Here is a 23,326-nt window from a genome sequence, read left to right on the forward strand (position 1 = left end):
CGTTTTAGTGTGCAGACTTTACCTCGAGAGACCAGTACGGTTTAAGGGGGGGGGGTATGATTTCTCAATGGAATTGTATTATTAGCCGCTGTAATTGCCGAGAGAGTCATAATTTCAGCGTAAGTATCTATACCACATTGCGTTTCTAATGGCATATTTAGCAGCCCTTTCAGTTTGTCCGTAAGCACTAATTGGTAATTAATCAGGTCGTTGACAGAGGCTTTGTTCCAGGCTCGAAAGTCGTCAGATAGTGGTGTTCTACTGGAATGATCTCGCTTTATCGGCACGTTAAATGTGCACATGATCGGGAGATGATCTGACGATATGTCCGTTTCTAAGGTAGTGAAAATTTCACAATAATTAGCTGAGTTGTTACAGTCCAGCATCGTCTGACAGGGAATAAACGTGTATCTGTAGTCTCGACAGCTACTAAGACAGTTTAATGGAACTGAATTAAGGTCCGTGATTACCTTCTTAAGTGCTGTAGATTTGTGTTCTGACACAGAGTATTGAGGGTTTTCATTTATCCTTGCATTAAAGTCGCCCCAAAGAATCACTTTTCCTGACAGCGAATAATAAACATATGCGTCACGCAGTTGTTGAAGTGATAGATCGTAATCCTGTAAATTACTGTCAATTGGCATATAAACGCCTACTATGGTGACCATTTCAGTATCATTAGTATGCACATGTATCTTTATTGCTATTAGTCTATCATTGCTGACATTATCGAGGACAGAAACACTATAGAATAGGTCTTTCAAGGCTTACGTCATTTCTCGTTCTCGGGATTCCGTAGTATCGATTGTGAATTTTATCTTAAAAACTTATCTACATTAGTCGCACAGATATTTGCCTCGGTGAGAATGACAATGTCACTTTGACATTTTGGTAATGACAACAGATGTCCAATACATGCTGCTGATGAGGAAATTCCTCTAGCATCCCAAGTCAAAAGCGTCAGGTTCATGTTGAGCAGAAAACACACGAAGTAAAATGTAATGTTACACATTGTTGGTATAAGCGGTTTTACTTCTTTGGATTTTTACTGATCGTCGTACCAATAATCGCTGGATTCTCTATTCCAATGGTATTGGTCGTAGTAGTCTGAGTTATTATCCTCCCAGTCGTCCGCTGCGCTGTCTTTGTAAGAACGGTACTCGTTAATGTCTTCGTGTCTGTAATCAGAACGACGTGACGCCGGTTTTCGGTATGAACGCGTATCGAATCATGAACTGTGCTGATCTATTGAGTTGTTTCTGTTTTCATATCGATGCTTTTTATTTTGTTCTTCACATTGCTGTTTCCAATCATTACGGTTTACCCATGGACGACAAACACGTCATCGGGCCAAAAATCTGGTACGAGTAGAGACTCGGAATTCATCTCTAGTGCATTTATTTTGGCAGAATACGTATCTCCTCTGTTTTCAAAGAGAATAAAGTGTGTCACTTTAATACCTTTATTTTGAATATAGTTCACAATTCCACTACGTGTGGATTCCTTTGATATACCACTGGAGTAGTATCTGGACGTCCTACGTCGCTGACATTCCAAGCGTCAATGTACTGACATAACTTGCGTCTGTATACTGATTTTACATGTGTCTCTATACTGATATTTCACATGTCTGCATGGGCACCGACACTAAACGTGTTTCTATACAGATATTATACACTGTCATGTCTGTGTATGACATTACACGTGTCACTATAATGGCATTACATCGTCTGTATACTGAATTTGCATGCGTATGTGTATCGAGGTTGTGCGTCTGAGTACTGATATTGAAAATGTTTTTGTATTAATGACCAATATTTTTCTGATAGTGATTGTGTTTTTGGTAATAAGCCACATATTCTGACTGTACGAATAGCTGTGCATGGTTTCCAGGTGAAAAAAACTTGTTTTCTCTGTTTTTCCTATATGCACTGTTCTGAGACGAGAAAGTCGCGATTCCTTGCATTTTGTTTGTGTGTTCAGGTATTCCCAGGTGAGGTATCACCAGACTCACTCAGTGAGCGCTGTCGTGAAATCGACGTTCGTCGGAGCTGATGGCTGGACTTTCTATTAGGAATCAATTACATTTTACAGTGGCTGTGGACTACTAATCACATTTCGCCGGAGACATTTCTGGGAATGAAGGTTGGAGGGGACAAGTGGTTTCGAGTAACTCATGTTACCCAATCATGCATTGGTTTCACACATGTATTTACCAATCTCTACAGATGGTCTGTATTTGAACAGGAACAGCATGCCGATGGCGTTTCGAATCTATCTATCTTAGTCAGGGACAATAAAATGCAAATAGCTCTGACTAAATGGGTTTTTTTCAAAGTTTGACATTAGGTCGTTTTAGACGTACTCAACCATGGATACGGTACTCCACTAGCGACTCTCAGACGTACTCGGCCTGGAGACGGTACTCTTCTTATCAGCGCTGTCCTCATATCCAATATTGATCGCTAATGCAGTGGTTCCACGTCTGGAGAGACCTGTACACATCGTCTTTTAAAGGAGTATTTCCACGTATCTGTGACGGGGTTATTAGCCTAAACCAGTGGATTAAATGGGGAACAAACCTTGCAAACCTTCTGTCAAGGAGGACCACTTCAGCTTTGACGTTGCCAACACTGAAGGTAAGTTATATTGTTCATTAAGATATAACACAAAATACTGTACCAGTTACAAGAGGTAAAAAGAAATCCTCAGAGGCTTTTTAATCAACAATGTATTGCAATTAGGGCTGCAACGATACGCAAACCTCACGATATGATACATATCCTGGTACGCTGTGTACGATACGATACGTATCACGATACAAATATCTGTTTAAGGTTAACTTTATAATGATTGAGTGCAGAAATTAATCGAGTTTTGTATTATATTTCAATAGTAAATACTATATTCAAAATACATTTTTGTATGATTTAGTACTTTTGGGTATATCTGCACAGTGGGCCACATTTTTAATGAAGGGTTGAAAAAATAAGCAGGCTTTGTTAAAAGAAAAAGAAAAAAAATGATTGATGATTTAAGAATCGTTAGTGCATCGTGATACAGGCAAGCAAAACAATTCGATACGATACACAAGAAAATATCACGATACGATACGATATATCGTTGCAGCCCTATAGTAGTTACTGTACAATGTAAAGCTCTTATCTATCCCGAGAACCTATCTTTTTAAAGCAGACGCTTCCTGTATCCACAAAAACAAATTGCATGACCCTTGTATAGCTTACGACAAAAAAGTATTCGATTTCGAAGCCTATCACAATGCAATTCGACAGTTGAGAAACAGAGATTGTATCTTGCTGTTCGCTTGTTTTTATTTACCACTTTTAATCTATAACGGAAATCATCGGGGCCAGCTTTAAACACCAGGTTTGAAATAAAGAGTGCCTATGTCGTAAGAATGTGTTAGTACCTCAAGCAGTGCTGTATGCTGTTCCAACGACACGAATCAGCTACCAATTCGTTATTACTATAATTATTTCATTATCAATAAATAACTAATACCTCCGTTGTTATGTTAAACAAACGTCATGTCATTTCGTTTGCTATATACTTATAAAAATACATTTGCTATTATGTGTTGGTAACCCAGAACTACTGACATGTGAAGTAAAATATATCATCTGACGTTGGAAGAAACAGTCTTGTGTCCTATGCCACTACAAAAAGAGCTATAGCGTTCCCAGGTGAGATGAGTTGTAATATAGATCATTACATTTTGTCGAGAGGCTGTGCTATTTGCATACATTTCGAGCGTCAGCGAGGCAGGTGCATCCGATAAAAATCTACAGTGTATCGGATATCACTTAACATTGTATAAGAAATAATTTTACATCGTATAATATATAACTATATCTTTTATCGTATGTAACTGTGTATAAGAAATAATTTTTTTCCATTGTATGATATATAACTTAACATTGTATAAGACGTAACTACATCGTATCAGATAAGTATACAATGTATTAGATTTAGTTATACCTTGTACCATACCAATTCCTCCAAACTTGGTCTCCGAATTTGTTCCTTCTATCTTGAAACTCTTATCACAGTTACATGTGAATCCGCTTGAAAATAACATTTTAGTACATCTGAACCTTGTTCTTTTGTAAACAAAACTCCCATCATATCGAAGGCTACAGCCATAATATATCAAATATAACCACAATAACAATGCATTTAGAAACTGAGTTAGTATTAAGAACGTAAAAAGATTGAACAATGTTTCTTACTCTGGCAGAAACATTGTTTAGACTAACTACAGTCCTTTATCATGTTCTAGCATCAGCTGGAGTCGTGTATGAGTGTGTCGGTGTCTGGTTTGGTACATGACCAGGTTCACTGTTTGGCACTTTGCGCTACTGACAGTGTGTCGCTCTCTGTCACAGTTGCTGACAGTGTGTCGTTCTGTGTCATAGTCACTGACAGTGTGTCGTTCTGTGGTTTCGCTCTCTGTCCCAGTTGCTGATCTGTCACAGTTGCTGACGGAGTGTCGCTCTCTGTCACAGTTGTTGACAGTGTGTGGTTCTGTGTCACAGTTACTGACAGTGTGTCGTTCTGTGTCACAGTTGCTGACAGTGTTTCGCTCTCTGTCCCAGTTGCTGACGGAGTGTCGCTCTCTGTCACAGTTACTGACAGAGTGTCGTTCTGTGTCACAGTTGTTGACAGTGTGTCGCTCTCTGTCACAGTTGCTGACAGTGTATCGCTCTCTGTCACAGTTACTGACAGAGTGTCGTTCTGTGTCACAGTTGCTGACAGTGTGTCGTTCTGTGTCATAGTCACTGACAGTGTGTCGTTCTGTGTCACAGTTTCTGACAGTGTGTCGTTCTGTGTCACAGTTGATGACAGTGTGTCGCTCTCTGTCACAGTCACTGACAGTGAGTCGTTCTGTGTCATAGTCACTGACAGTGTGTCGTTCTGTGTCACATTTGCTGACAGTGTGTCGCTCTGTGTCACAGTTGCTGATGGAGTGTCGTTCTGTGTCACAGTTATTGACAGTGTGTCGTTCTGTGTCATAGTCACTGACAGTGTGTTGTTCTGTGTCACATTTGCTGACAGTGTGTCGTTCTGTGTCACAGGCCCTGACAGAGTGTCGTTCTGTGTAACAGTTGATGACAGTGTGTCGCTCTCTGTCACAGTCACTGACAGTGTGTCGTTCTGTGTCACAGTTGCTGACAGTAAGTCGCTCTCTGTCACAGTTGCTGACGGAGTGTCGTTCTGTGTCAAAGTTATTGACAGTGTGTCGTTCTGTGTCATAGTCACTGACAGTTTGTCGTTCTGTATCACAGTTGCTGACAGAGTGTCGTTCTGTGTCACAGGTCCTGACAGTGTGTCGTTCTGTGTCACAGGTCCTGACAGAGTGTCGTTCTGTGTAACAGTTGATGACAGTGTGTCGCTCTCTGTCACAGTCACTGACAGTGTGTCGTTCTGTGTCACATTTGCTGACAGTGTGACGTTCTGTGTCACAGTTGCTGACAGGGTGTCGTTCTGTGTCACAGGTCCTGACAGTGTGTCGTTGTGTGTCACAGTTGCTGACAGTGTGTCGTTCTGTGTCACAGTTGCTGACAGTGTGTCGTTCTGTGTCACAGGTGCTGACCGTGTGTCGTTCTGTGTCACAGGTCCTAACAGAGTGTCGTTCTGTGTCACAGTTGATGACAGTGTGTCGTTCTGTGTCACAGTTGCTGACAGTGTGTCGTTCTGTGTCACATTTGCTGACAGTGTGTCGCTCTCTGTCACAGTTGCTGACAGAGTGTCGTTCTGTGTCACAGTTGATGACAGTGTGTCGCTCTCCGTCACAGTTGCTGACAGTGTGTCTCTCTCTGTCACAGTTACTGACAGTGTGACGTTCTTTGCTACATTTTTTGACAGTGTGTCCTCTCTTAAACAGTAATAAAGTATTATAAGTGGGTCAATCTCGGCTGATGTTATTGATGATCTATCACACTCTACTATATTCAAGACAGCCTGTCAACCTCTAGTACAATCGATGACAGTGTGTCACCTTCTAGTACAGTTAATGACAGTGTGTCACCCTCTAGTACAGTCGGTGACAGTGTGTCACCCTCTAGTATAGTCAATGACAATGTGTCACCCTTTAGTACAGTCAATGACAGTGTTTCACCCTCTAGTACAGTCAATGACAGTGTATCACCCTCTAGTATAGTCAATGACAGTGTGTCACCCTCTAGTACAGTCAATGACAGTGTGTCACCCTCTAGTACAGTTAATGACAGTGTTTCACCCTCTAGTAAGTCAATGACAGTGTGGCACCCTCTAGTACAGTTAATAACAGTGTGTCACCCTGTAGTACAGTCGGTGACAGTGTGTCACCCTCTAGTACAGTCAATGACAGTGTGTCACCCTTTAATATCGTTCTGTGTCACAGTTGATGACAGTGTGTCGCTCTCTGTCACAGTTGCTGACAGTGTGTCGCTCTCTGTCATAGTCACTGACAGTGTGTCGTTCTGTGTCACATTTTCTGACAGTGTGTCGCTCTCTGTCACAGTTGCTGACAGTGTGTCGCTCTCTGTCACAGTCACTGGCAGTGTGTCGTTATGTGTCACAGGTGCTGACAGAGTGTCGTTCTGTGTCACAGTTTCTGACAGTGTGTCGTTCTCTGTCACAGTTGCTGACAGTGTGTCGTTATGTGTCACAGGTGCTGAAAGAGTGTCGTTCTGTGTCACAGTTGCTGACAGAGTGTCGTTATGTGTCACAGTTGCTGACAGTGTGTCGTTATGTGTCACAGATGCTGACAGAGTGTCGTTCTGTGTCACAGTTTCTGACAGTGTGTCGTTCTCTGTCACAGTTGCTGACAGTGTGTCGCTCTCCGTCACAGTTGCTGACAGTGTGTCGTTCTGTGTCACAGTTGATGACAGTGTGTCGCTCTCCGTCACAGTTGCTGAGAATGTGTCGTTCTGTGTAACATTTGCTGACAGAGTGTCGTTCTCTGTGAGAGGTGCTGACAGTGTATCTCTCTCTGTCACATTTACTGACAGTGTGTCCTCTCTTAAACAGTAATAAAATATTATAAGTGGGTCAATCTTGACTGATGTTATTGATGATCTATTTGTCGTTCTGTGTCACAGTTGCTGACAGTGTGTCTCTCTCTGTCACAGTTACTGACAGTGTGTCGTTCTTTGCTACATTTTTTGACAGTGTGTCCTCTCTTAAACAGTAATAAAATATTATAAGTGGGTCAATCTTGACTGATGTTATTGATGATCTATCACACTCTACTATATTCAAGACAGCCTGTCATCCTCTAGTACAATCAATGACAGTGTGTCACCCTCTAGTACAGTTAATGACAGTGTGTCACCCTCTAGTACAGTCAATGACAGTGTGTCACCCTCTAGTACAGTCGGTGACAGTGTGTCACCCTCTAGTATAGTCAATGACAATGTTTCACCCTCTAGTAGAGTAAGTCACAGTGTGTCACCCTCTAGTACAGTCAATGACAGTGTTTCACCCTCTAGTATAGTCAATGACAGTGTGTTACCCTCTAGTACAGTCAATGACAGTGTGTTACCCTTTTGTTCAATCAATGACAGTGTGTCACCCTCTAATACAGTCAATGACAGTGTGTCACCCTTTAGTACAGTCAATGACAGTGTTTCACCCTCTAGTACAGGCAATGACAGTGTGTCACCCTCTCGTACAGTCAATGACTGTGTCACCCTTAAGTACAGTCAATGACAATCTTTCACCCTCTAGTAGAGTAAATGACAGTGTGTCACCCTCTAGTATAGTCAATGACAGTGTGTCACCCTCTAGTACAGTCAATGACAGTGTGTTACCCTCTTGTTCAATCAATGACAGTGTGTCACCCTCTAATACAGTCAATGACAGTGTGTCACCCTTTAGTACAGTCAATGACAGTGTTTCACCCTCTAGTACAGTCAATGACAGTGTGTCACCCTCTCGTACAGTCAATGACTGTGTCACCCTTAAGTACAGTCAATGACAGTGTGTCACTCTCTAGTATAGCCAATGACAGTGTCTCACCCTCTAGTACAGTTAATGACAGTGTGTTACGCAAGTTTCATTGATTGTCTGTCACTTTTTAATGTAGTTAGTTATTGCCAGTGCGAACCCTCTGTTACATTTATTGGCAATGTATCACTATTTGTGGTAGAATCATCTTAGATGACACCTTTTTTGACTGAAGATGTGTTTTTGATATTGTTGAACGATTTATTTCGAAAAAAATACGATAACTCGTTATGCCTTAGTATTAATTCGTTTGTTTTTCTGATGTTTTTTTCCCCAAATATCATGTAATGTTCATTTCCAAACGTGTGTATAGACATATCAGTTAGCAGGTAACGCTACCGTGTGTTACTGTATTGATTAGAGAAGTAGGCCGGTGAAACCAGAAGCTAGAAACAATATGAAACAGTTAAGCCATTACTGATAATTAAAGCAATAAAACATTAAAGTAAGAAATAAACCAGGTTACGCGTGAAAATGTTACTTTAACACAGGCGCAACTCCTTCTGGAAAACGGCTGTGACATTGTAAAAATACAATTAAAATCCCAGTCTCTATCCTTGAGGTAAACCCAGAAAGCGAGAATTGGGAAGGTAAAAAATACAATTATTGTTAATTCTGACACTGATCCAAAATTCTTCAATATACCACGAAGGAGAAAAAATAGAAATGATGCATGCAGCTACTGCTTTTAAAACATATACAACTGGATTCAGGAAGTCGTTTAACCAGACCGAAATTCTGTATGGAAATGTTCGAGTTCAGAGTGGTTTCGGTGTTATAGGCCCTGACATGATCTGCCCAAGTCTATGTATCACTGGACCTATCCTCTGGGTAACATATAATTCGCACTGTGGCACTGATCTCTGGTAACAAGGCAATATCTGTCTCGTTTACTTTGTTCAATTCCCGACACGTCATAAGAACGAACCAACTACCATCTACTGATTCACGCCTTTCTGTTTACCAGTGTGGTTATATTGTCTTTACAGAAAGACAATGCTAATCATCAACGGTTAACACCTAGATGGTCGGTCTGATGGACGCATTGGTTGTGTGTCTGTTGGGTTTTTTATACATATATTGACTGATTTTGTTGTATAGGTCTTGTATACAAAAGGAATTAGAAAACAGGCATAGTTTATAAAAGCCCTCTCCTTAATATTGTGTAATATAAAATCTGATTCATGTTTTGACGTTTGATACAGTTACTGATAGTCGATACACACATTTACCTGATGAATGTGATGACTGGTTAAGACATCAATTCATTATAAAAGATATATTACTGAATACACTGGGAGCTGTTTTATATATCCTGTATATTGTATTTATATTCGTCACACAATTGACAGCTCGAAAGAGATTTGATGCTCACATTGTGAATACAACGGGTTTTTTTTCGGTGTTATCTATCACCAGCGTCTGCCTTGTCTGTTTTCTGGGGCTCTTCATGGCCATATTGTTGATGAGCCGTTCTGACTTAATCAAACAGACTGCCAGCAATCTTAAGGGGACAAGCTGAACAATACGGACTCCGTTACCAAAGATTTTTCTATCTGTTTGGGATAAATAATGCGTTTATTTATTTTTCTTGACACAAATGATATTGCGTTTGATTTGGTACAATACCGAATGGGGCAATAGGTTCATATATTTGGGGGATCATCTCATATACATACAATTGAAATAATGTTTTCTAGTACCTCTTGTGAAGGTGCCCCGAATCGGGGGATAAGTGGTGCTCGCTATACATTGCCTTCCTTAGTTTATATCCGAATATAGTAATATGATCCAAGACAAACTAAACAGCAACACACAAGATTTTAAAGGAATTTAGAAAACACTGTCCCTATGGAGATTTAACCACAAGGGTGTTCCTTTTTTCAATATTATAATTATATATTACATACGTGGGAAAAAAATCGCAAACAATGAAATAATTTAAATTATCAGTTAAAGTAGTAAATTTTATGTTATAATTCTTTAAATGTTTTAATAACATTAAGACTTTAAATATCCTCAAAATGTACCCCTTTTAAAATACACTCAAAAAAATGAAGTGTCTTTTTTCTGTGATTATTATTGGAAAAATATCAGATTTGTATTGACAGAGTTGTCATAGCAAACGTTCTGGCTCTGATATTCTCAATACTGTTTAAAGAAAATCTCAAGTTGAATTTCCCTTACATTTACTACTTCCCATAGAAACTGAAACCTATTGAGGCTGGCTTACTGTGTTGTTGATATTAGTTCATGGAACAGTAGTTCACATTTATGAGTCGTATGGTCTTTTAATTAGTAACAAGTACATCAACTGTTGAGTTAGCTTGTGATATATTAAGGTGATTCAATGTCGATGCTGTAATACGATTTCTGTCCTATTACGTCAGCCGTTGTCGAGACGACGGCAACTTTAATGACTTCGCTCGGCAAGGGAATGCCATGGTGAGCTATACTATATACTGTAGTAACTACCGACTAGATACTGAATACCGACTAGATACTGACTACCGAGGTTGACTACCGACTAGATATTGATTACAGCCTAGATATTGATTACAGCCTAGATACTGACTACCGAGGTTGACTACCGACTATATATTGATTACCGACTAGATATTGATTGCAGCCTAGATACTGACTACCGAGGTTGACTACCGACTATAAATTGATTACCGGCTAGATACTGACAACCGACAAGATACTGATTACCGACTTAATGCTGATTACCGACTAGACACTAACTGCTGACTATATATTGATTACCGACTAGATACGGACTACCGAGGTTGACTACCAACTAGATATTGATTACAGCCTAGATACTGACTACCGAGGTTGAATACCGACTATATATTGATTACCAACTAGATACATGTACTGACTACCGACTTAATACTGGTTACCGTCTAGATACGGACTACTGACTAAATTCAGACTATTGACCACATATTAATTAATGACTAAATAAGACAGACATCTCCTTAATTTGACTGAATACCTATACGTTAGATAGCACATATGAACCAGCATTTTACTCCTGAATCTACTGTATATAGCCAAATGTATCCGTTATTATTCAGTTGTCAATAGCTCCACAGTTCTGGGTCCGTGAGGATTCAATTGTCAATAACTCCACAGTTTTGGATCCGTTAGTATTCAGTTGTCGATTATTCCACAGTCCTGGATCCGTTTGTATTCAGTTGTCAGTATTTCCACAGTCCTTGATCCGTTTTTATTGAATTGTCTGGTATTCCACGGTTCTAGATCCGTTAGTCAATAGGTGCTCAGAACACAAAAGCGATTGAAATATCAAGAAATTGTATAAAACACCGATACTCAATACAAAAATTAAACGAGTATTTAGAGAACATGGAAATGCCAAAGACATTAACAGAAAATCATAAGGCGCTCTTAGAAGTTATATCAACGGTAGAAGAATGCACCCAAAATTGAATAAAAAATTGAAAGGAGGTTATAAAAAAAGGAAAATCAGGATATGATGGATTTACTTTAGAATTCTACAGAAAAATGTTCGTGAATGGAGAAGTGAGTGAGTCACAAAAATAGGTTTATTTCTTTAATATACAAAAGAGGCCACGAACCAAATTGGATAACTGGAGACCTACAATGTATATCACTAGTAAACATAGACTATAAAATAGCAACACGAAAAAAGCTAGTTATGGAAAATATTATAATTACTTAGAAGGGTGATACAGGTTGGTCCGTTAGTATCAACTTGTATTATCTTTACGTCTCAAATTTGCAGACACAATGTGTAGATATATGAGTATTTTTATGTACTTCGTATACAATACATAAATTCGTGTAATAATTTTGATTAATATCTTCGTGTACTTTTTCGTATATATATTTTTGTGCATTTTATCTAAGAGGAATCATTTTGCATCTCAGGAAATGTCTATACTGTTTTTCATGATTATTATAAAAATGTCACAGATCTTAAATCTTCGTGTGTTATCAAACTGACAAAGCTCGCTACAAATAACTCGAACTTGACCACGTGTCAGTTTGTAAACTCGTTCTGTTACTACAAACAACTCCTGACCACGTGTTAGTTTGTACACCCGTTCTGTTACTACAAATAACTCCCGACCACGTGTTAGTTTGTAAACTCATTCAGTTACTACAAATAACTCTTGACCACGTGTCAGTTTCTAAACTCGTTCTGTTACTACAACTAACTCCTGACCACGTGTTAGCTTGTAAACCCGTTCTGTTACTACAAATACCTCCCGACCACGTGTTAGTTTGTACCCCCGTTCTGTTACTACAAATACCTCCTGACCACGTGTTAGTTTGTAAACTCGTTCAGTTACTACAAATAACTCCTGACCACGTGTAAGGTTGTAAACTCTTCTTCTTCTTCTTCTTCTTCTTCTTCTTCTTCTTCTTCTTCCATATAATTGCCTCCTTCGTCTTATCGAAGATTATGCAATGTTACTCGTTCAGTTACTACAAATAACTCTTGACCACGTGTCAGTTTGTAAACTCGCTATGTTGCTAAATGGTTGGCAAACCAAAGGCAATACGATATGAACGGTTTTTTGTTTGTTCTTTTCCTTGTCAAACTAATCTTGTCAAGCTGAAATTGACAAATTTGTATAACTGTTTAAATATTTAAACCAAATTATGGACGTTATGTTCAAACACCATTCAATTTTAACTTTTATAAAACTTACGAGTCAAGAACGGCTCAATATATTTTCATTAGATTTCGTAAGATGTATCCCTACGCCAAGACTTGCTTTAACTAATATGGACACGAATTATCCGTGCACGGTTTTAATTCCTTTTTGTTATTATTTGTCTATTTGGTTTTTATTATCTATTTAAGATGGCTGCACTGATACCTTATTGGCTGCGACATTTTTCACTTTACAAATCCATCAAATCGAACTGTTCAAAAATGAGTTCATTTAAATACAGTCAATGGATAACCAGGTATCATGCAATGTAAATTACATCTTTACTGACAACCTGTCGTGGCCCTTCTAAACACCAACAGGTGAAGCATATCAGGACACATGGGTCTCATGTTTTTTTATTTGTTTTCCTAGAGTTTTCAAATCCTCAATCGTGAATTGCCTATCGGACGCTGTTGTGAATCGTGAACAATCAGGCGAGATCAGACTAGTCAAACAGGAAACTGTGGAGGCTCACAGCAAGGTCGTTAAATGATCAAATGTTGATACCTGTTACAAAGCATACGTCTCACTAGTGCGCCCACGGAGGCGGGTGACTGGGTGCAACGCTTTGCATGTAGCACGGTCTTCTCAGACAATGTTATATGTGAGGTTGGCCCGAATGGCCTTTTGCGCCTTTGGCATTTCAGGAGAAATTGTCTTCCTAATCATTTGTGCTGTGATATTAATGAAAAATAAAAAGCTGTTCCTGTCTGTTCTTGTGAAGGTAATCATGTTGGAATGTTGGCGAGATTGGGTTATTCGATTGGTTTGACCGCAAGAGGCACCTTGTCATCAAAAATATACTCGGTATTCACCAGGTTATGGTATTACGTATCAATGTAAAATACGTATACAAGGCTGGTATAGGTATAACACAGGGAGTAACGTTATATATCAAACTGTACTGGTTACACTGCAGGAAGTGACGTTATGTACTAAACTTTACTGGTTGCACTGTAGGAAGCGACGTTATGTATAAAAATGTACTGGTTACACTGCAGGAAGTGACGTCATGTATCAAAATGTACTGGTTACACTGCAGGAAGTGACGTTATGTATCAAACTGTACTGGTTACACTGCAGGAAGTGACGTCATGTATCAAAATGTACTGGTTACACTGCAGGAAGTGACGTCATGTAGCAAAATGTACTGGTTACCCTGCAGGAAGTGACGTTATGCATAAAACTGTACTGGTTAAACTGCAGGAAGTGACGTTATGTATAAAAATGTACTGGTTATACTGCAGGAAGTGACGTCATGTAGCAAAATGTACTGGTTACACTGCTGGAAGTGACGTTATGTAACAAACTGTACTGGTTACACTGTAGGCAGTGACGTCATGTATCACATTGTACTGGTTACACTGCCGGAAGTGACGTCATGTAGCAAAATGTACTGGTTACCCTGCAGGAAGTGACGTTATGTAACAAACTGTACTGGTTACACGGCAGGAAGTGACGTTATGCATCAAACTGCACTGGTTACACTGCAGGAAGAGGCGTTATGTATAAAACTGTACTGGTTACACTGCCGGAAGTGACGTCATGTAGCAAAATGTACTGGTTACACTGCTGGAAGTGACGTTATGTATCAAACTGTACTGGTTACACTGTAGGAAGTGACGTCATGTATCAAAATGTACTGGTTACACTGCAGGAAGCGACGTTATGTATCAAACTGTACTATGCATAGGCAACAGAATGTGTATTAGCCTTTTCTAAGTATACTGTAGGGTGTGCGTTATTTATTAAATTGTACTAGATTTCACATACGTAACCGGATGTGACATTATTTTTCAACCGTTTTAGGTGTTTACTAGAGGTATATAACATGATGTGACGTTGTCTATTAAACAGTATTGGATAAACAACAGGATGTGACGTAATGCATACACTTATCCTAGGTACATTTGTATACAACAGGTTGTGACGTTATAAAAACAAATCCTAGGTTTACAACAGGATGTGACGTCATTTATTAAACTGTGCTAGGTATAGAACAAGATGTGACATTATATACCACTCTTATTTACTTACTTACTTATCCTCTTCATCCCCAGTGGGACATAAGGCCACAACAAACCTATATATATACCACTCTTGCTTGTGTTAAATGAAATTCAGAAATCTAACAAATGTTACCAGATATTATAGTATATATATATCCGCATACACAAATTAACTTATTTATGTCAGATATACCGACAATTATACATTCAATTGACTCTTTAGACGCTACAGTTAACTTCCCCCGTTTGGAACTATGCGAGGTATATTTGTACCAGTCTATACCTGCAACTGACGTAGTCCGGCCGATCGATATCCCGCTATTGCAATTAATGTCTGTTTTGGAGCAACAAAATACGCCTCAAGTAACACGACTTAATACGGTATTGGTAGTTTTTCCATGTTTTATATAATAGCTTTCTCTGATGAGCTGCGAAGTTATGTATCAATGCTGTGTGGCTGATTATATCGGCGATAGGTTTGAATAATATATGATAAACGTTTATTACCGGTGAATATTTAAGTGTTCCTCTTAACTTCATATTTCTTCCTTAAGATACTTTGCAACTGGCTATAAACAATGGTAATATACGAAGTATTATTGACCTCCCTTGACCTCCGACTTCTTTACCTCAAAAAGCATTCCTTGTAATCAACCTTAACTTATCCACTGAATTTTAAAAAGTGTGATTTTTATTTCTAACGACATACTTCGATTTAACATCCCCAAACACTCCCAACCCTATTTTTTAACTGTTCGTTTATTAAGTCAGGAGTTCGAGTGAAAGACGATCGGAGAGAGAAGGAATTGTATGTCATCAGACGTTCCTACATTGTAAATAATGCATTCGTCGATAATAGTACAATAGTACTAGTATACGCCACATGTTACCGGTCGCTCCCGTATCTTTGGACACCTACTTCGGATTATTTAAACCCACATCTACTGTCACACAAGTTTTACTAGTTCTCTTACTGTTAAAAGCCCAGCTCTCGAATAGCCCCCGATATCAGAAGGGTTTTTAAAAAAATATCTTAGTCATAACGTTAAATGTATGATAGACTCAACGGGGATTAAGAGAAAAATAATCATTCACCCCCTTGAGGTACTATATTGAAAGCTCAACCCTCGGGAAAGATGCTTAAGTAACACTCGACAAGCCCCGTGTTTCGCAATTTAAGAATCCCCCCTCGGGTTGAGATTCCCCTGCCTCATCCCCGAGTTCGTTTCTTGAGAACGCGATTCAAAGGGTATTAGGTTTGCTCACAAGCAATGTTGACCAAAGTAAGAAAACTTATTGATGTTTTTGTCAAATTAATATAAAAGAACAAGGGATTTCGTTTCGATTCCAAATCCCGATTCCATAGTTTTCTTGTTGATCGTTTGAGCACTTCTCGGAGTCGGTCTTTACCAATATGTTAACCTGGTTGCTCTGATCGTCATATAGTCTCGTTCAACCAGACGCTTGATCACTTGTAATTCAAGAGTCTGGTCAAACACAGTGCACTAACTTTATCACCTCCAGAGGGCAGTATTTCTACTTTCGTTTCCGGACGTTATGTCAACGCCATTAAACATTTCAATAAATAATGAAATTAATGAAAAAAGTTACCTATACATGCATTCCTGAAGTACCCGTGTATTCACTTTTATCGAGAACAATGTGAGAAAATGTGTCAAGTCTCCAGAATAATGCCATATATTTCCATTGAATAAATCATAGCTAAGCACAAAGCCAACAAGGCTGACTGAGGTTTGAAAAAGCATGCAAAGCAAGTGAGATTTTACCTGTACACCATTCAAAACACCTTCAAGTTCTCACTCAGGTAATCTGGCTTGACTTTAAAAAATTGTATCAATAGCCTTGTTAGCATCATGAATTATTGTAAAATATCCAATGAAAATACATGAAATCATTCTTTTTGAAGCATTTTCTTACATTTTTCTCGTTAATAGTGAAAACATGGATACTTCAGGAATGCATATACAGGTAATGTTTTCAGGAATTAAAATATTTAATGTAATTTTGGGCAACTCAAATTCTGACTTCAAAAGTTAAAAAGGGTGTGTCAACCTTTGACCAATGAATTTTTTTACCAGAATCTCGGTAAGCCTCGTTATGATGACCAGACTCTCTATTCGGCGTAGCTTGCGCAGGCAACAAGAGTCTGGTTGAACGAGACTAATCGTCATATGGCCTCAGCTGTTGGGTGGACGTCGCCGTCATGTCAAGTAAAAAACAAGTCACAGGGTACATCTGTAGCTTGTTTTGTTTTCCTACATTGCAAAATAGGCATTTTCTTGATAAAGATATATATAACTGTTCATTACCAAGGAATAATGATCTTAAAATTACTATATATAACCTTCCTTAGAAAATCAAGAATTCTTCGTTTTGAACATACACTTATGTGTTCTGGACAAATGAGAACTCAACCGAATCAGTTGATAAATACACATAACATTTAAATGTACATGTGAGAAAATTACAGGCGAACGTTGAAACTCGTGCGAATAAATAAGCATACAATTTGTATCCATGTGCTTTCACAAGCCAAACTAGAGTTGTAAAAAGTACTACAAAATTTCTGACCAGTTGCTTCATTATAAACAGCTAGTTTCATATCTTTAAATTGCGTTTTATTTTGTACTGAGTCAAATAGGACTGATTTTTTAAACCCGGAACATGTAGAATTATTATTTAACGATTTCCCGTCTAACACGACTAACTTAGTAATATATTGGATCGATCGTCAAGTGTGAGGCCGACGTCTGCTGTCCGGTGGAGTTTGGGTCTGACGATCCCTTGACACCTTCTGTGTGATTGGCCAATAAAAGGCCGCACTTTCAGTCGTTCAAGCAAGTCACGCGGGAAACGCTCTTAGACGCGTGCCCCCAATGCCCGTAATTCTGTACATAGGACATGGTAAGTGTTGGTTAGAAAATATTACCGATGGGGTTTATGGGTGTCTAAATTACCACGTGATACTTAATCACCGAACAGTCACCTCGGATCGATATACAGCAGATTTTTTAGTCGTAATGATGCTGGTGTCCCAATGCTTTTGTCATACGAGAATTTCCGACTTGTGGTCCTGCATATGTGTACCCGTGCTTAAGTTTGTAACAGTATTTACTGTTTACTGTTCGCGTTCATAACATCGTTTACGATTGGTGTCCCCTTGTGATAGTTTGTTCTGGTGCATACGATTGGTCTTCTCGTGTTAGAGATTGTTACAGTGCTAACGATTGGTGTCCCCTTGTGATAGTTTGTAATAGTTCATACGATTGGTGTTCCTGTCTTATCAAGATTGTCACAGTGATAACTATTGGTGTCTTCCCCATACTGTAGATTGTGGGGTTTCTAATTAGAGGCCCGCGTCCTACATGTATAAGGCAAGTTCCTGGAAGTGTAAACCAAACGATGCGTTCGTGACTTCCAGCGTCATATATGCAGGCAAAGTAAATAAATGCAAACATTAGGAACACACATGTGTTAGTGTTGTTATAAGGGTACAGTTTTACGGGCATAGATTCGGAAAAGCTACGAATTTAGATAAGATATTTAAACATCATGTGTACTCTATATTGTAAGTAAGAGGACTTCTTATCAGAAAGGGGCGGAGCGAGAAGGAAGAAGAGGAAAGTGTGAGATGTACATTGATTTTTAAAGCTATTTGTATCACGTCGGTTTTTCCACGTACAATAAAAATAAATTAAAATAATTATCCTATTTAGATTAACTGGAATCTTCGACAGTAATTGTATATATGCTAAGTGGGGTGTTATTGGTTACCGGTATAATATGATTTGTCAGCGTTCATGTTAAAACTATGTGTTCACAAGGCAGGACACAGGGGCAGCGTTGTACATCAATAATATAAACTGTGAAATATATCCTGTTTTATTTCATAAACTTATGTCATATAATGTTATGTAATATCATTATGATGTATTCCGTAATCTATTATGTAAAATGTTGTTTCTCCTGTTATCAAAAATCAATCTTACGGAGGTCATCACCAAATGCTTGGACAGTTACGCTTTGTCTAACTGCCATGTTTAACCGCAGTCTGTCAGCAGAGGAAACAGTTTGATGCCTCAGATCTATTATTGGGTAAACTGTAATTGTTTGCATTTCGTAAGGTTTATCAAGAGTTTTCGGAAATTAGAGGCAGAAGCAGTGCGGAAAGATAACAAGTGTGGATTGGGGTCCAGCAATGCGCATGTCTGTAACAGATTGAACGAACTGTGCAAATATCGGAGATGTAGCTGCGCATGTCTGAAGATAGCAGACGTGTTGTGCTCATGTTTTCTGCTCCGAAACCAATTATATTTTCTTCTCTTGACTAGTTGGTTCTCTATGACCTTATTGTTTTGATGGGTCGTTAAACCATATTATAATCATTATTCTGTCTCCTCTTCCAACACATGTGGACAAGGTTACCGGAGAGCTGTGATGAAGCCAATAACATCAACGTACCTATAGATCAACACTGTATGGAAACAGTGAGGATCACGACGCGATGTACGTAATTAATCTAAGTCGAGTGTGTGACAGGAAGTCGTTATACCATCACAATAAAGCTCCTCCCGACATAGTCATCTACAACGAGTGGCAGAAATAATTATTTCATGCTTGGCTACATGTGGGAAAAGTCCATGTGTCTAATCATATTAGTATTGACCATTTACCCTACTTACGTAAATTGTTTCTGTGTTATTACTGGGAAATATATTGATTACACCTTTTTCATAAAGAAAGTTTTATTTGATTAGAAAAATATCATTACGATACACATTGATATCATTAATTATCCAATACTAGTCGTTCCACTTAATGCATTTTTGTTTGTTTGTTTTTACAGAGGACGCGGAGGTTACTCGACCAACAGTCAGCCCAATGATCGGCATGTGCAGTGACCTTCCTATCCCCCTCATCATTCAGGAAGATGCAGACCGTGACGTCATTAGCGGAAGTCCCCAGCCTCCAAAGGACTCGTACGACAAGCTCATGCATTGGCTAGTAGAGATGGCAGACGGGGACGACATTGACCTGAAGGATCCGAAAATTGCAGAGGAATTCTGTAAATCTCCATTAATTGGTAACGCGAAAAATCGGAAGAAAAATTTGGGTCCTCGATCACAATCGTATGATATTCACGTAAGTTACGAAGGGCCACTGTGTAGTAAACCGTCAAGGTCGTGTGGAGACATTGAGGAGGAGACAGAGGCTGAGGGATACATGGAGAACCAACCAAAACCCAAGAGTTTCAAATTGTCCCCAGATCCACCCAGCCACAACCGCAATAGATCCACGCTCAAAAAACAAAGCGCTGTGTCGTTTGACTCAACGTGCGGGGATCCGACTCAGTATAAAAGATCGAGTAAATCCTATAGCGATCTTAACGATTCAGCGAACTTCTTTGTAAACCAACAACAAAGCTTATTGCGCAGCCACCATAAAGTCAGACAGGTCCCGAAAACCCAGCGAAACCAGTTTACGAAACAGTACTCGGAACCCGTATCTAGCATTCCGAAAGTGTGTGTGTATGAGAGCATCGACGACAGCGGGAGTAACTGTTCTGATCGTAACCGAAATCAGTCGTCAAGCGCAAGTCTCGATTCCAGATCTCCTAGGTGTAGTCGACAAACAACATTCAGTGACGAAGACGATTTAACGTATGAAAAAAGTAAGTCCTCCCTTCTCCATCCTCCCTTGGAGATAATGACCGTGCGAGAGCACGAAGAGGAGGAGGCGGAAGGGGAAGGAGGAGTGATCAGGTCCAATCGCCGTAAACACAAGGGCAAAATATCCGGTATGATAAGCCGAAGCGTGGAGAACTTACTAGGAAAAACGTCCCGCCTTAGACATCGCTTGAAGTACCGGAGCTCCAGTCTCTTCACAGTCAACAATGATGACAAGTCGGAAATACCACCCGAACTTTTCAACGACAAACTCTTTCTTAACGACAAACTACTAGATGGCAATATTGACGATATTCTGTACGCCGTGGACACCTTGTGGCCCAATGAATGACGTCACTGACACCGGATTACGTATATTGTAACCGACAGAACGGATGGTCTGCCATTTGTTAAGCGTGGCACTTTTTGTCGCAATATGGTGCTATATGGTACTCCAGCGAATGCCTGTGACGTGTTTACGGGGTAATGAAAAGCACATGGTGTGTTCACATCACTGAAGGTGAATGGTTGATGAAGTTGTTGTCGGCAAGTCACACACATGTGGAAATGTGACAGCGAGTCTGGCTTCGGACTTGATGGAAGTGAGTAGGTACGCACAATATGCGGATAGCTTTAACCTGGTTATAATGATTATGCCATGGTTGGGATTTGTCACATCTCATCTTGATTGTGATGGGAATTAAAACTGGATTTAAGTTTAAAATGTGACGATTCGGATTATAATCAACTTGATTGGAAGTAAGGCGGAAGAATGTGGACAATGATTAAAATTAGATTGTGATTATTCTGATTACCAACATATCTGCAACTGAAGAGGATATGTAATGATATTAATGTGAGTAGTTTATTTGTAAAAAAAGACATTGCGATATATTCATTTTACAATTACATTTCAAAACACCGTTACCGAGAGACCTACAACAAGGATAATAATAGTTTTTGAAGAGTTTATTTCCAGAGACGAGAACTTTGAGAGTGGATGTAATGACAGAACGTTTCCGAACATTTGGACGTTTCTGGAACACTTTAGGTTTTACCTTCAATTAACATTGCTGGGTTTTCTTTTTGGTTTTGATTATTTCATGTGGTCTTCCAATAGGTTTATAGGAATGGCTCAAATTAACACCTTTTACAACATTCCAGATAAAAAAAAAGTGTAAACTATCGGATAAAATATGGAATGTGGCCAGAATCCATTTTTTGCGCCAATATTTTAATGTTTTATTGTAGAACTCAGAATGTTATTACAGTTTTGCCCAAAACAGGACATGCGCATATAATAAAGAAAACGGAACATTCTGTAGTCGTTCTTTATGCCACAAAACCAAGCAAGTTCGTGGGTTCGGTTTGCTGTATCCCCTTCAATGTTATCTTAAGAGGAGACTGATGTAATAATACCTTGTAGATGTGAGGTTTGTTAGTGTGTGTGTCTTCAGCACCGTGGAAGCATTGGAGAAACCAAATAGGTTATGTTGCCCCACTCAACACTCGGGAACTCTGTGTTCACTTTTCTCACTTAACATACTTGGTCGGCGGTGTCTCCCTATAGACACTCGTCTTTAAATGACCTTAGCGTTTGGAGAGGACGTTAAACCCCATTAAAACAAACAAACAAAATAGTCATTTCTAACTATTGAATCCCTCTCCGGTGAGTCTCCACCACACCTTACGAATCCTAGGGTCATTCTTTACCCCTTCTAACTAAACCTCGAGTTATTCTTCAATTTACCAAACGAATCCTTGAGTCATTATTTGTTCACCCTACCCTAGCTAACCCAGGAGGGTCTAGCTAAACCTTGAATCACTCTTCATCCAAAATAAGTCGAGCGATATGTTTTCTCGACAAATGCACAATAACATAACCCACTTCCAAAGCCTCTAACCAAAGGACAACCATGAAACAGTTGAGAAAATATTTCAACCAATGTTACGTAGTTTTATACGTGTAATTTTAGGTTGAGTCATGACAGTATTGTAGCTATATTCTAATGTTATCTTGAATTCATAGCCTATTTTGACGTGTTTATATATGTGTGTGTTAAATTTATTAAATAATAATAATAATAATCTTTATTTAACGTCGTGTACAATTGTCAACAACAAACATAAGCTCTGTAGAACTTTTATTACGACGCCTCTAATGGAACAAATGGTGATCGTGGTGGAGGAAAACCCACGGGGGGAAAACCACCGTGCCATCGGAGGGATAACAACTAACCCTATCAGACATCACTTTCCTTTTTCCACCACCGCTGGGGGATCGAACCGAAATTCTTAATTGGGAGAGCGAGTGGTCTGAAGCTCACGCTTGATAGCACACAGTTGTACAATGACTGTGTGCGTTAGCGATCACGGCTACCGAGGCAAGTACTCCGGGTTTTTCTGAAAATGAATTGCTACGTGTATAATTTCAGGCATATCGCATGTCGTCTGACAGATCAGACGGACCGCGTGTCTTCCGGCAACTCTGTGACAAGCATTCTTGTCATATAACATATATACAAAAAAGCACATCCAAAGTCCGTGTGATGGATTAAATATAGAAGAAAGAACAAAAGAGTTTCCTAATTCTTCCCTAGTACTTATATCAGTTTACTACAATGAACTTTCAAAAGGTGTAATTAAGGATTAAAATATGCAAAACAGTTCCAGCAGTTCAACGCATTGCTTCATAAATGTTATAAAAATTAATTTCAATCCTTTAAGTTACATTCAAACGACCAAGAAAATTCTATCCTCCTAAGTTTTTTGGTTCAAGGTGAATTTTAAACAAAATGGTTTACCAAAAGATGGAACCATTTTTGGCAATAAGGTCATCTTGTCTATAATTAATACATTTGTCAAATATTTTATATAGCGACACGTTATCATTGATTCTGTAACAGTA

The 23,326-nt window shown here is 39.1% G+C and overlaps 1 protein-coding gene across 1 annotated transcript; it reads left to right on the forward strand.

The window, feature by feature from the left end:
- The first annotated feature begins 2,110 nt into the window (after positions 1–2,110).
- LOC110466377 lies at positions 2,111–21,726 on the forward strand. Its single transcript, XM_021522824.1, has 2 exons — positions 2,111–2,639; positions 19,599–21,726. The coding sequence occupies exons 1-2, from the start codon at positions 2,570–2,572 to the stop codon at positions 20,768–20,770; spliced, it is 1,242 nt and encodes a 413-aa protein (XP_021378499.1). The 5' UTR covers positions 2,111–2,569; the 3' UTR covers positions 20,771–21,726.
- Positions 21,727–23,326: the final 1,600 nt, after the last annotated feature.

This window comes from Mizuhopecten yessoensis, unplaced genomic scaffold (assembly GCF_002113885.1).
Source record: "Mizuhopecten yessoensis strain PY_sf001 unplaced genomic scaffold, ASM211388v2 scaffold11131, whole genome shotgun sequence".
NCBI classification, from domain to species: Eukaryota; Metazoa; Mollusca; class Bivalvia; order Pectinida; family Pectinidae; genus Mizuhopecten; species Mizuhopecten yessoensis.